Source organism: Podarcis raffonei, chromosome 10 (assembly GCF_027172205.1).
Source record: "Podarcis raffonei isolate rPodRaf1 chromosome 10, rPodRaf1.pri, whole genome shotgun sequence".
Classification (NCBI taxonomy): domain Eukaryota; kingdom Metazoa; phylum Chordata; class Lepidosauria; order Squamata; family Lacertidae; genus Podarcis; species Podarcis raffonei.
The window spans coordinates 6,859,382-6,872,310 of NC_070611.1; the positions used below are offsets into that span (position 1 = coordinate 6,859,382).

Genomic DNA, 12,929 nt, shown 5'->3' on the forward strand with positions numbered 1-12,929 from the left:
ACATAGCTCTTTCTCTAAAATATGAATGCATGGTTTTCAAACATATCCTATAGTGAGGCTGCAATCCTTTACACACCTGGGAATAAGGAAGACCCACTGAACTTAATAGGACTTGTCTGAATTAAATATCTACTCCAGAGAGGTGCTTAGAGCACATTGCATAGCGCCCACTCACATATGGTGCCAGGAAATAAATATATAATTCAACCCAAACCCAAAAATGGTGGGAGACAGCTAAAGAGTCCTTGTGGCTTGCAAGGAGATCCCCCCGCCCCCCTGAGCCCGAAGAGGACATCAGTGAGGGAAGCCCCAAAGAGACCAGAGGCACAGCGGGGTTTGTTCACACTGCTCAGCCTCCCCGCCTAACAGCTGATGTGCCAGGTAGCACAGCAGCAGCCACTTTCCCCCCGCATTCTCCAGCCTCCTGCCAGCCTCAGAGCTTCAATTCTAGCTGTGGATATTTTTGGATACAGTATTTTTTGGTACCGGTTGGAAAAAGAGCAGCAGAGAGGGCATTTAAAGAGTGCTTAGAGGGTGCTCCCCGCTTTACGCGATTTCAGTTATGCGTGAGAGGGCCTGGGGTGTAACCCCTGCCTAAGTGGGGGGATGCCTGTAATACAAAGGATACAAAAATACGTGATGGTCTTTTCTTGGACACAGTGGTTTTTGTCACGGGTTCTCCAGGGAGGTCAGTCCTTATGCCAACCTGTTTCCCGTTCTGCCTGGTGCAAAAGGGATCAGGTACCAAAGAAACCCATTTCCCTTTATTCCCTTAATTTTTAAATGACTGTTTTGTACCACTTCCCTGTTTTTCACAATTGTGCAAACCTCTGCCAACCTTTTAATTAATATTTCATATTAATTAAAATATCACACCGAGTTGTTTTGCTGGTTTTTTTCTGTTCAGTCATCTTATATCATCACTTTAATTTGTTTTGTTATAATCAAGTAGAAATGGAAATTAACACAAATGTAGTTATAAACATGGAGATTGTGGTGAGCTGTGTCAAAGGGCAAAGTTTCACTTGAGATTGCATAAAATGTTATATATTTTGTTTTAATAGTAATTTCCTCAGGGACTATTGACCACTTCGCAAAAACTTAACTACCAACAATGAATAATATGTCTGCATATTGCCCTTATGGAGTGAAATGATGTCCAGCTACAAATTTTGATTTAAATATGCTTACAAAGCAAGCCAAGGGAGTTCCGGGTGGAGGGGTACAGGTATGTTCTTTGGCACTGAATCAACCAGTCCCTAAGCCCACCTTCTTGCATCAGCCAGGGAAGAAGATGGAGGGGGGCGACTTGTTCCATTGTTCTTTCTGCCGCATTTACAGCTATGTGGGGCAGGGGAGGGAGCTAGGCCAGGTTTTCAGCCACTTGGGGGAATATGTTGGAGAAACAAGAGGGCTTGGGACTCCAGCATATCCCTTTCCAGTCCCCACCACCACTGGAGCCCTGGCCGTGGCGGAGGGATGATGTTGAAGCTTGGCGCTGCCTCAGCCAGAGGGTATCCGACTGTAGATGAGCTCTTCTGACTCATCAACTGTCCCTCTGTAGCCCCTCAACTGCCCTCTCAGGATTTATTGCACTGCTTTCTTGATTTCCTTTTTTCAAATAAAGTCTTTTAAAACTTCAGGAATATAGAGATTTAGAAAGAGAAAATACTTTTTGACAAGACTAGTCTATCTGTAGTGATTTGAGTCTGCAAAAAAAAAAAGAGAGACTCTTCTGTGGCCATTAGCTGCAGAATCTGCAGCACAGATGAAAGCTTAGGTGGTTACAGCTAACAAGCCAGATGTCATCTGCTGGGGAACAAAAAAAACCCCACCCCTTTTGCAATGCTTATCTAGCCTCTGCAGCTGTCAGGTAGCTCCCATATGTGGCTGCAGTGACTGATCAGACAGAGAACAAAATCATAAGCGATAGCCATTAAGAATAGAATAAAATTTCATCTGGACAGCCTATTGGCAGCCCACAAGACAGAAATGCTACAGGCAAAATTTTCAGCCATTCAAGAAAGGTAATGAGGTGATTGAGGACAGGCCTGGAAAGAGTTTCTTCAGATAGGGCTGGAATGGTCCCCTGTCTGAAACCCCAGAGAGCCACCGGCAGTCCGTGTGGACTGGCAGTCACAACTAGTGTTATGCAAGAAGCATCACAGTACTATGAGTGGGACAGAATGCACAGCCTGCTTAGGAAGGCTAATACAACCATCAGTACCCCAGGAACCTATTCATGCTGGAAATTTCATGTTGGAATGGAGGTCTGTGAAACTGTACCACTAACAGTTGTATAGGATTTTGGCACCTGCATATTGTCATAGAGAGGTGTCATTAATATTAAGGGGGGAAGTAGCTTGCTTTTATTATTCTTTATAGAAAGACCTGGGTCTGCAGGGTTTAAGGTGGGGAATGGACACAAAAAGTTGATGATACAGAAGTTGGCCAGGCAGTCAACAGCAGTTCAAGTACAACATCCTTTGTACCAAAATTAATTGGCTTTTCACTAGGGTGTGTTGCAAATGTAATATTATTTCTAAATAAAACTGTCTCCCCTGTTTCTGCGGTCATTACAGAATGTTGATCAATTGAACCATGAGGAGTACAGTGCACCAACACTCTGGAATCTGTACTCTGGTTTCCTCCTATTTCCAACTTTTCCATGCACCATCGTCAAGAGATTCCTCAAGTGACATTTGTGCACTGATGCAAACAAGGGCACAGAACACGGTATTCTTGGTGGCTGTTCTATTGCAGCACACATGAACATGAAGAGGCTTGCTAAAGTCTGAGAATCATCCACACACAATATAATATAATCCTGATAGAACTGGTATTTGAAACAGACTGGGGTTAAGCAAGCTGAGTGTGATTTCACTGTATGTTTGAAAAGAAAGCACTTTGGTCTTCAAAATGCACATTGAATGAAATATAACTCTCTGTTTTAAATATAGCCAGAGTTTTTGTTCTGAATTTTAACAAGTTATTTCACTTTGGCTCTGATGATATACCCACTTCAGTAGCAGATGGCAGGGTGGGGCAGCAGTCTTTACCTAGCCTCCAGGCACATGGTCACTATTGCTTTCAGGGAGGGACAAGCCAGTGGGGAGGTCAGTTCTATGCAAATGCACGGGTAGAGTTCATATAGTGATTGTTAAGGAAAAATCTGGGTGTGAGGCTGCTCAGTCACCCAGCTCGTCGTGCAGAGCCTGCGGGTCCCTGCGGAATAAAGGAAGGAGTCCAGCCAACCGGAGCAAATAGCTGTAGACCAAAGTTTATTGCGCAATAGGTTCAAAGAGCAAATTTTGAACCCTGAGGATGGGGTGACAAAGACTTTTAAAACTTTCCCACCACATCCCAGAATACAGTTCAAAGGGGAGGGGTTAACCTTGGCAAACATGCCCAGACAAGTCCTTGGTACAAGATTAGCATAAGCAGACATGGGAGGGCAAGACTCAGGTATAAGATTAGCATAGACAAATACGTCTTAAGTACCCACCACCCAAAAGTACAATAGAAGTTCCTTTGCATGTCTGGAGCCTGAGGCGAGTCAGGTGATGAGATTTGGCTTCCTTTGGCTAACAATGAGCCCAGAAATTTTCACCTCTGAGAACTTCCTGGAGTCCTTTTGCAAGGGGAAAATAGCTTTGGAATGGGGGGAACTGGGAAAGGAGATGATTTTATCTTATTTTTAAAGTTAGGTGACTTCCCTGAGCTGTCAAGTTGGAAGGATATATTCAGGCATAATATTTGTAATATTTAACTTTAAAGATGTGCCCCCCCTGTAATTTCCGTAACAGTGATCCTGCTGGTGCGTTTGCACAGTGCTGACCTCCCTGTCACCATGCCCTTCCAACTCTCCCTCCTGCTGCTGACAGGTCAGCTAAATGCCATTGCTTCACCATGTAGTACAAAAGCTATTTTTGAGCCTAAGTAACTTTATATCCCTCAAAGTACTGTAACTCTACATAAAAAGCAGTTCTTCAAAATCCTTGTTTGTTTGAGAAGTACTTGAAACTTGTTCATTGTTCTGCAAAATTAATGGCCAAGTAAGGTCAGTATTGCCCACAGGTTTTAGAAGCAGAATACACAACTGACCTGATGCTTGTGGTGTCCAGAGGGACGGTTCTTGCTTCCCTTTTGCCGGGTCCATTGAAGTAAAGAGATTTTCCATCACTGAGTATTCCACAACCATTCCCAACTTGCCCTCCAGTTATCTTGTACCAGAGAGGGCTCAGCTTCCTCTCAAACCTGTCGAACATCTCACTGTGGTTAGGTACATTAGATACACAGGTTCCATGTGAGGCTTCAGATGGGGAAGAAGAAAAAAAAAGGGAGATTCTTTGTTGAAATAGTGCCGGGTAGCAAAGGTCAATAAACTGGCAAGCAGCATTACATGAATCACATGTATTAGTTTCTTCTGCAGAAAGCTCAGGGGTGATAACATTTAGTTATTTTTGTAAACACCCCACTCTCCTGCTCCTTAAGTTTCTCTCTGACACCAATTCTCCCCCTCAAAGTGGAAGACATCCAAAATGAACACTGGCAATGAAGTGTGTTGCAAGGAGGAGCAGGCAATGCTATTGTTCAAGAATCTTTTCACCTTTATTTGTTTGTTGTTGAGGACTCAGAAGAGAAGCCCAGCATTTTTTCTGGGTACTTTTGTCTTTAGGAAAAGAAAAGAAGAAAAGCAAAGCACTGCAAACATAATTTTTCACAGAAGCTTGTAAGAAGACCCACATGATGCTACGGTCTAGCAAGCTGAATATATGTGAATATAGCCCTAGTTGGAGATGGAAACTTGTATATAGCAGGTAGAGCTGGGCACACAATTCCATCCCTCATCCAGCTATGGAGCCTGCATGTGTGTTCTCTTGTAAAAACTGTGCTAGCGAGCTGATCAGCTGTTTGGCAACAAGAGCAGGAGGCTGGTTTTCTGTTCCCTCTCCTTGCCAAACAACCAGTCAGTCTCAATGCTGATTCTCCCAGATGCCTACATGCACATAGATATAGCTGCTGTGTGCATGAAAAACTGGTTTCAGGCTCCACGCACTGCCAACAGTTACCAAATATAATGTTTAGTTCCCTCTTCCCTCCCCAAATATAAACACAGTCAAATGAATGAACAGAATGTTACGTATTGATATCCACAGCAATTCTATATAAACCAATATCTTACCTGTATAACCCAAGTCACAAAAGCAGACTCCAGAGATACAATCCCCGTGCCCATTGCAATAGTTGGAACAAGGCTCTGATATGTATACCCCATCTAAGCCAAAAGGGGGTACACTCTTTTGTGAACTGCTCTCTTGGATCCAGCGGAATCTGGTTTTACTGTATGGATAGAAATATTGAAAGCAGAAAACTACATGGAATGCCAGAAAGATATGCTATATTACACAAGCTCACATAGTAAGAAGAACTCTGTGATAACAGGAATAAATTTAGTTTTCAAAAAGATGTGCATGCACTGCTACTGCTACTAAACATTTACCATGAGGCAATGGTCTGCAATGCCTTGCACACAATGTAGATGTACATAATATTAATTTGTACTTGGGTATATGCTTATATAACTAATATTAAACAAAACTTGTTGTAAATCGTTAAAATGATGGCGATCCAACTGAACTACATTAGTGCAGCAAGTCTAAATGCAGCCATTCATGAAACTAGGTGAAGCTGCAGTTTGTTTTTGTCTTCCCACCAGGTGGAGTGATACTGGCTCTATGTGCCTGCCCACCCTGTCCCTGGGCATGACTGCTTTGCCTCCAGGCCTAGTCTGAACTCATGTAGATATTAGATTTTATGTATTTAAGCCATATGTAAGTCTAACACCAGTAGTCCAAATTGCACAACTGATTTGTCCTGCAAATAGCCATGTTATTGACTATATGTATGCTGGGCCTATACAAACATTTTAGCAGTATATGGATGTGCAGCAGTAGTACAGGCAGGCGAGTTCAATTCTGTACAGTACTCTCTACTTTGCTCCTAAGAGCTTCTCCTAAGAGTCAATAATCTAAATTGGGCATGTGTGCCATGAAACTGGACGAGCCCAGAGAATGGTCAGTGGTGCAAGGTGCAATATAATTCCTGAAGTTAAATATACAGTATGGTACGTGGCTGGGAAAACCAACTGCAAAATCTATGCATATTTCTCTGAGAGGCTTGGACTCATGAGAAAAACATAATAAATAATTCCATAATGTATTAAAACTTGGAAGCAAATTCCATTGTTATTAATGGAACTTACTTACAAGGGAATATATTTAGCACTGGGATGTATATCTGTCAACATACAACAGTTACAGTTGACACATTGAGAGAGGTAACAGTACTCCATCTGTAATGGCAACGGGATGAATTTAATTATGCCTATCCACACTCTTTTTGGGTTGGGGGATGTTGCTTTGATTGTGCTTCCTATTCCTGATTATTTTGCAGAACATAATGCTAAACAGACTGCCGCTACTGATTTGGTGCTATTTGTGTTGGGCAAAGCAAACTCGTTAGTGTCAGCTTTGTGTGACTTGGCACTTCTGTTTGTTGGTTAATTAAGGGGAAAATACTTAAACTGCAGCACACACTGATTATTTGATACATTCTCACCATGAAGACACCAGCTCCCCCTGCTACACAGCATGCCATGCACTGTAAATATTTGTTAAGGCAGTAACAGAAGGAGCCAGTCTGAAAACTCACACACACATTACAACAAAATATCTTGGCCACTACTGCTAGCAAAAGAGAAAAGAGGGGCAAGAAAACTCATGAAATGAGCATGCACAAGGAGTGTGTGCATGTGCATACGTGCTTGAGTCCCAAGATAAACTCCTACCTATGTCACACACTTTTTCTTTGAACAAGGCATTTAGGCTGTGATTTGCCCATCTCAATTCTGGAAAAGTCACTGAGACTGTTTTGGAAGGTGCTATTTCCTAGAACCTAAGGAATCTGTTCCTACCTGTCAAAATACTACAGTATTGCCATACTTCCAGAGAGTAAAAGCAATGACTAATAGCATCTGAATCTATAATGGATACAGTAGCTTGGGATTCTGGAGCTAATACAGGTCCTGTCCTAATTGCCATTTAAAATCCCTTGCAACTACATGTTTCCCTTCCAGATGCATTAACAACCCTAGTATCTGTTCCTTTGAAATAGATAGAGCTCATAGGTTGCCACACAAAGGACTATTTCAGCTGAAATGTTAATTTCTCCCCACACCCTTCTTCTCATCTGACATGGCCACACAGGGGAGACTGAAAGCATCGTTCCCCGTTTTATACAGGCAAACTCCCTGCTTGTGGTTGTGTTCCTGGCCTGTACTAACCAAAGTTTATTTCTATGGCTGACCTGGGGAAAACCAAAACAAACTGGTTTGTTGATAATCCAGGATTAGAAATCATGGTTTCCTTCAACAAGCCACAGTTTCTCAGCTATTCCCAAGTGTGAATTCCCATATGTTGTTGGACTACAACTTTCATCATCTGTGACCTTGCTCGCTGGGGTGTTTGTTTAAACTGAAATTTTTACTGTTTCTAAGCCATATTCATATTAATTCACCTATATCAGAAGCTGTTTCGTAGAGTGAAAAGTGGTATTCAACACCACAGCTGGTTATGTTTTTATTTAGGGTGGCACTCAGCTAAGTGTTACTCAGAGCAGACCAACTGAAAGAAATAGCTCTAAGTTAGTCCTGTTCATTAATTTCAATGGGTATACTCTGAGTAAAACTGAGCTGAACGCCACCCTAAATAAATAAACAGCCGGCTGTGGTGTTGTGCTGACATGAGGCCCCAAATATTTCAGATGTCAGGCTGTTAAGAATGAGGAGAAAGTTTACATTTGGATTCTGTTTGCAGCTGTCCAACTGCAAATGTTGCACACAGCAGTACTTCAGGCACAACAGAGGTAGGAGCAAAAGAAATCACACTGGATGATCTACTCTGTACTGGGTAGTCACTTGCTATTGCTAGTCCTTCTGTTTCTGTTTGCAGCTGAGAGAATGTTTTGGATATTCTGAACCGGAGTTTTGCTCGCTCTGCACAGAGGAGTCTTCCTAACACTCATCATCATCAGCCAATGACACGGCACATTACACAGTAGCTCAAATGCCCTTCTGCTGCTTCTTTACCCAGGAGTAACTGTTTATGAAATTAATCCTATTGATATGGCTTATTTTATTCAGAGGGCTTATCGCTCTCCAGCCAGCCTTCCAGACCTAATTGATAATCCCAAAGAAAGAGGGAATACTAAGGAAGAAAATGTTATTTGTCAGAAACATGCTCTTTTCATTTTACTGCAGCTTGCATGTCTAAAAGATATTTTTTTCAAAAAATAAAATGCTATGCTTTGTTTTGTTCTAATTTTATAAAGAAACTACTTTTCTGGGGTTTCTTCAACAATAGCCTGAAAATTGAGGTAGCTGCCAGATTCTTGCAGCCTAAAATAAAAACAAACAAACAAACAAACAAACAAACAAACAAACAATCATGCACCATAAGTTCATCACAACCAGTACCTGGAGGCAAGAGATCTTGGAATGACAATGGTAATCCTGGTCCAGTCTTCAAAGTCGCCTGTGTAATATGCGGTTGGCTCAGTCAGTTCTCGGGAGCTTCCTTCACATCCTTTGACCCCTGGCGATGCTGGGTAACAGCCTTCCTTTACTAATGACCAGTACAGGCCAGCATCGTGGGAATACTGAAGGAGCACTGGAGCAGAACTACTGAACTGATCTGTGCATCCTATGTTCAGCTGCAAAATAAATTTATTAAAAAAAACAGAAACAGAAATGGTGGAAAATCAGAAGGGAGTGCAAATGTCAGATGTAGTGCTCTGTGTTTTATTTTGCTTAACTATTCATGTCTACATTTACATTTATGAATCTGCCTGTCAGAGAACTTCCAGATAGCTGGAGGGGGATGTTGTTAGTTTCTGAAGTGATGATCGTAACCTATTTTGTTATTATGACTCAAAGAAATTAGGGACAGGGAAATGCCGCTTGTTTTTGGTATTTTTTCCTAAACTCCCTTAGCCCTTATGCAGAGGTTTCCAACCTTTTTGAGTCCACGGCTCCCTTGACCAACTACATTCTTTCTGCATCACCCCTGTGGGGCTCAGGAACCCAGTTATGTCACCCCTTGCCTGCAGAGCTGGCAGCCTCTCCCCTTTTTTCGAACACCCTCCCTTGTGAAGTGCTCCCTCAGCCTCCTCTCCTCTACCCTCTCCTTGGGAGTCCTCCAGGCAGCCCCTGCTGTTGTTCCTGGTCTCTGAGCTGCCCCACCCCCACCCGCCTGAAAGAGAGGTGCCTCTCAGAGGCATCATTTGCCTGCTGCAATAAACAGCTGTGCAAGCCTTTGGGAGGCAGAGACGCAAGAGGGCATTAGAGGAGGGAGGGAAGGAAAGAGGGACAGAGGCCAGTGTTGCCTGCAGCACCCCGGACCACCACTCAAGGCACCCCAGGGTACCATGGCACACTGGTTGAAAACCACTGTTATTGGGTATTGTGTGGTTTCTATACTAATTCTGAAGCACTGTATTTATCTCCAGGGGGTTGTAGGGCACTGTCCCAATCGGAAAGCATTTACTGAAAGTACCATAACATTTCAGCTTAAACAAACTATCAAAAATGCACAACATAGCCCTATGAATGTTTACTCAGAAGTAAGTCTTACAGTGTTCAGAGTCTTGTCCAGATTCATTGAGCATCCATTGTCCTTTGCTTGCACACAGCTTACATGGTCATACAGTGTTTGCTTTTTATTGACTTCATTCTGATTTGCTTGCATGGAAGTTACACGTCTTCCCATCACTCAACAATTTATCCCACACTTATTAGTGCATTTCCCTGTCACTTTCCTGGTGGCAAAAGTTCTTTTTTAAAAAAGGGTATTTGTTGTGCCAGAGCAGTTGAATACATTTTAATTGTGCATACCTAAATTTCTGGTATAAATACCTCCTGCAAAATATAGGAGGTGGCCCAGGTGTGGGTGCACAGAACTGTAGCCCTTAAAAAAATAGCATAAATGTTATGTGCAAGTGCACTTTACTTCAGGCAGTCATGGTGCCTATGTTCTGAGGAGGAAGGAAGGGAATATATTTAGGTAGATGCAGTTTGTGTATCACCTATGAACTCTCTGGCCCATTTGAAGTATCGAAACTGTGCTTCACCAAATTCTGCCCTTCCAAAACTTCAGATACAATTATGCATTTACCTCTCAGAATTTCAGCTTTTAACCTGCTCTTGATTATTTGTGTAAGCAAATGGTCTGGAAAAATACCAAGTCATGCTTTTGATAAAGTTAAATAAGAGACATCAAATCAACTGAAAGAAGAACAATGCATATTAGTTAACCCTCAGTACTTAAGGCAATACCTGTAGCTTGATTTAGCTAGCTATTAACCTTATAGAAATGCTACGCTAATGTGTGAGCAACTTGTCAAATGAAGGGGGGAATGTACAAATGCAAATGAAGCCTTCTCTGATTTGCAGAACATTATTACCTGCTGCACTATGCAAATTCCTCAACCTGTGCATGCCTGGCCCCAGGGGGCAAAATGGTTGCCACTCCTGGCTTAAAATATAAGTCATCCCAAAAAGCTAATCTGACTTACATATATCAGAAGCTGTTTGCTGAATTCAGAAATCCTATTAAGGCTCTGAGAGCAAAAACAAGAGTCTCCAGCAGAACAGTTTCCAGTTGCGCTAATCCAAAACAAGGGACAGGAGTCATGGCATTGTTGAGGGGGCTCAGAACTTACAGGGTTAAGAGTTCTGAGTGATGACGCCTCACATTCTGAGGGCGGGCACAGAACACGGAAAGGGAGTGGTTTCTGTGTGTGCTTTCAGTCTGCGTGTTTGCTTCAAGGAGAAAGGAGCAACATGAGTTGCGTCTCACCGGGAAGATTTACGATGTGTTGATCTGTACAGCAATAAAGACTTTAAGATAAGGAGAGCTGCGTGTCAGCCTGAGTTATTGCCACCACACGACAGAACGTTCCTGCTTCTACTTCCGCTGTGTTTTACGCTCTGCTGGAGTCAAAGGTTCCAAGGGGGAAGACCAGAGCTGCGCAGAGAAGTGTGCCGGACCCCCGGTCGAACTTGACCCCCCCGAATAGGTTATGGGGATCAGCAATAAAGATAAGCAACGTTCGTGCGTGTGAGAAACTGCAGGCAAAGAGGCCGGCAGCCAAAGGCCAGCTGATGAGACGCTGGGAAAGAGAGACGGCAGGCAGAATCGGCTGAGGAGCTAAGGAGTAGCTGGAGCCAGCCGGGAGGAGCTCGCTGGGAAGGATCTGCCGGACCGGGAGGTGCTACTGTATCGTGAGTAGGCCGGGCCCCGGGGAGAGATGGCAGACAGCCATGAATCGCGTGCAGTCCCTTTTGAAGAGGCAGACGGGAAGGAGCCCTGGGTCGGTTGGCAGGCACTGAAGAGAGTGGGAGCCACACCAGAGGGGGCTAGACGCCAGCCTGAGGGACGCCCAGCAGGGGCCAAGAGCTGCACAGAAGCTGGGGAACGCCCAGAGAGTCAAGGAGGGGCTGTGGGACGCCCTGGAAGCCCAAAGTGGGCTGGAGCCGTGTCTAAAAGCTGCTGCGATGCTTTGACACGCCAGAGAGACAGGCAGCCGTGTGCTGGAAAGCTGCTGGAAGCTGGGAAGAGGAAAGCAGAGGCAAGCTGTTCCTCTGGGGGCTGTGCATCCAAGTTTGGGGGTGCAGGCCAGGAAGGCCAGTCCAAGGGTCTTGAGAGTGCCCAGGCTGTTTGGCAGGAGCTGGAGGGGGTTTGCAGAGAAACCACAGCAGAAGCCAAAAGCCATTTTCCCAACGGCAGAAAAGCCTCAAGGAGGAGGGCTGCTGGAGAGGTTGGGGGGGCAGCGAAGACCAAAGGCACGTCTGCAAAGTTTTCCACTAGGAGATGTTTTGTTTGCGGTTCTCCGGAGCACCTGCGCCGAAGCTGTCCACAGCGAGACAAAGGGCAGGAAAGTCCCAAGGACACTTCCCATGGGAACCAGCCGGGTTTCCATGGCAACAGTGGGAGCAGACGTGGGAGCGTTTTTCAGCTGACTGCTTCGATGGCGGTTTTGGACAACACCACCTGCAGCGAGAGCTCCAAGGTCGGGAGGAGCAGGAAGTCAGTTGCTAAGGCAACAAAGAAGGACAACTCCAGAGGGGGGAGGGTCCTACGTTGGGTTGTTGACTCAGCTGCGAATGCCCATTTGGTAACAGCGCCACCTGATGGACAAATGTGGAACTGCAATGCTGTTTCAACTGAGAAAACTGTTAGTTTTGCTACAGGGGCACAGGGCCGTGTAACCCATATTTCTAACTTGTTTGTCTCTTTTTTACAGGCTGAATTGAAGGTTTATGTTCTCCCTGAGATAAAGCATTGCTTGCTGTCTGTACCTTCTCTTTTACAGGAGGGATATTCTGTGAGTTTTGAAAAAAATGTTTGTACAATTTCCAGAGGTGGAGAGCAACTGGTACGTGTTGGAAAAAATCAGAACAACCTCTTTGTTCTGGAATCACCTCTCGAGGGTGAGGGGAAAGCCACTGACCACACTCATGTGTCATGTGCTTGCGTGTGGCACAAGAGGATGTCACATGGGTCCTGTGAGGACGTTCAGATGTTATCAGAGTGCACCAAAGGTTGCAAGGTAAAAGAATGTGGTAAACCTTTGAATTGCAAGGCTTGCAGAAAAGCCAGAAACAAGGGATTTAGTGATCCCAGGGTGGAGAAAGTCACCACAAAGCCTTTTGAGCTTGTGCATGCAGACCTTTTAGGTATGCCACAGCCAAGTCTGGGCAAGGCCAAGTGGCTGATGGTGCTGACAGATGATTATACTAGGAACGCATGGGCTTTCACGCTCAAAGCTAAGGAGGACGCAGCGCAACTGATCAAAGATTGGGTTGCAGA

General features: G+C 44.2%; 1 protein-coding gene across 1 annotated transcript in view; it reads right to left on the reverse strand.

Moving 5' to 3' along the window:
* Positions 1-12,929, reverse strand: part of RELN (reelin) — a 292,640-nt gene that overhangs the window by 69,059 nt on the left and 210,652 nt on the right. Inside the window, exons 28-30 of the mRNA XM_053405719.1 lie at positions 8,537-8,772; positions 5,186-5,343; positions 4,105-4,312 (exon numbers count right to left, since the gene is read on the reverse strand). Coding sequence (XP_053261694.1) covers positions 4,105-4,312; positions 5,186-5,343; positions 8,537-8,772 — 602 coding nt within the window. The remainder of the gene's footprint in view (positions 1-4,104; positions 4,313-5,185; positions 5,344-8,536; positions 8,773-12,929) is intronic.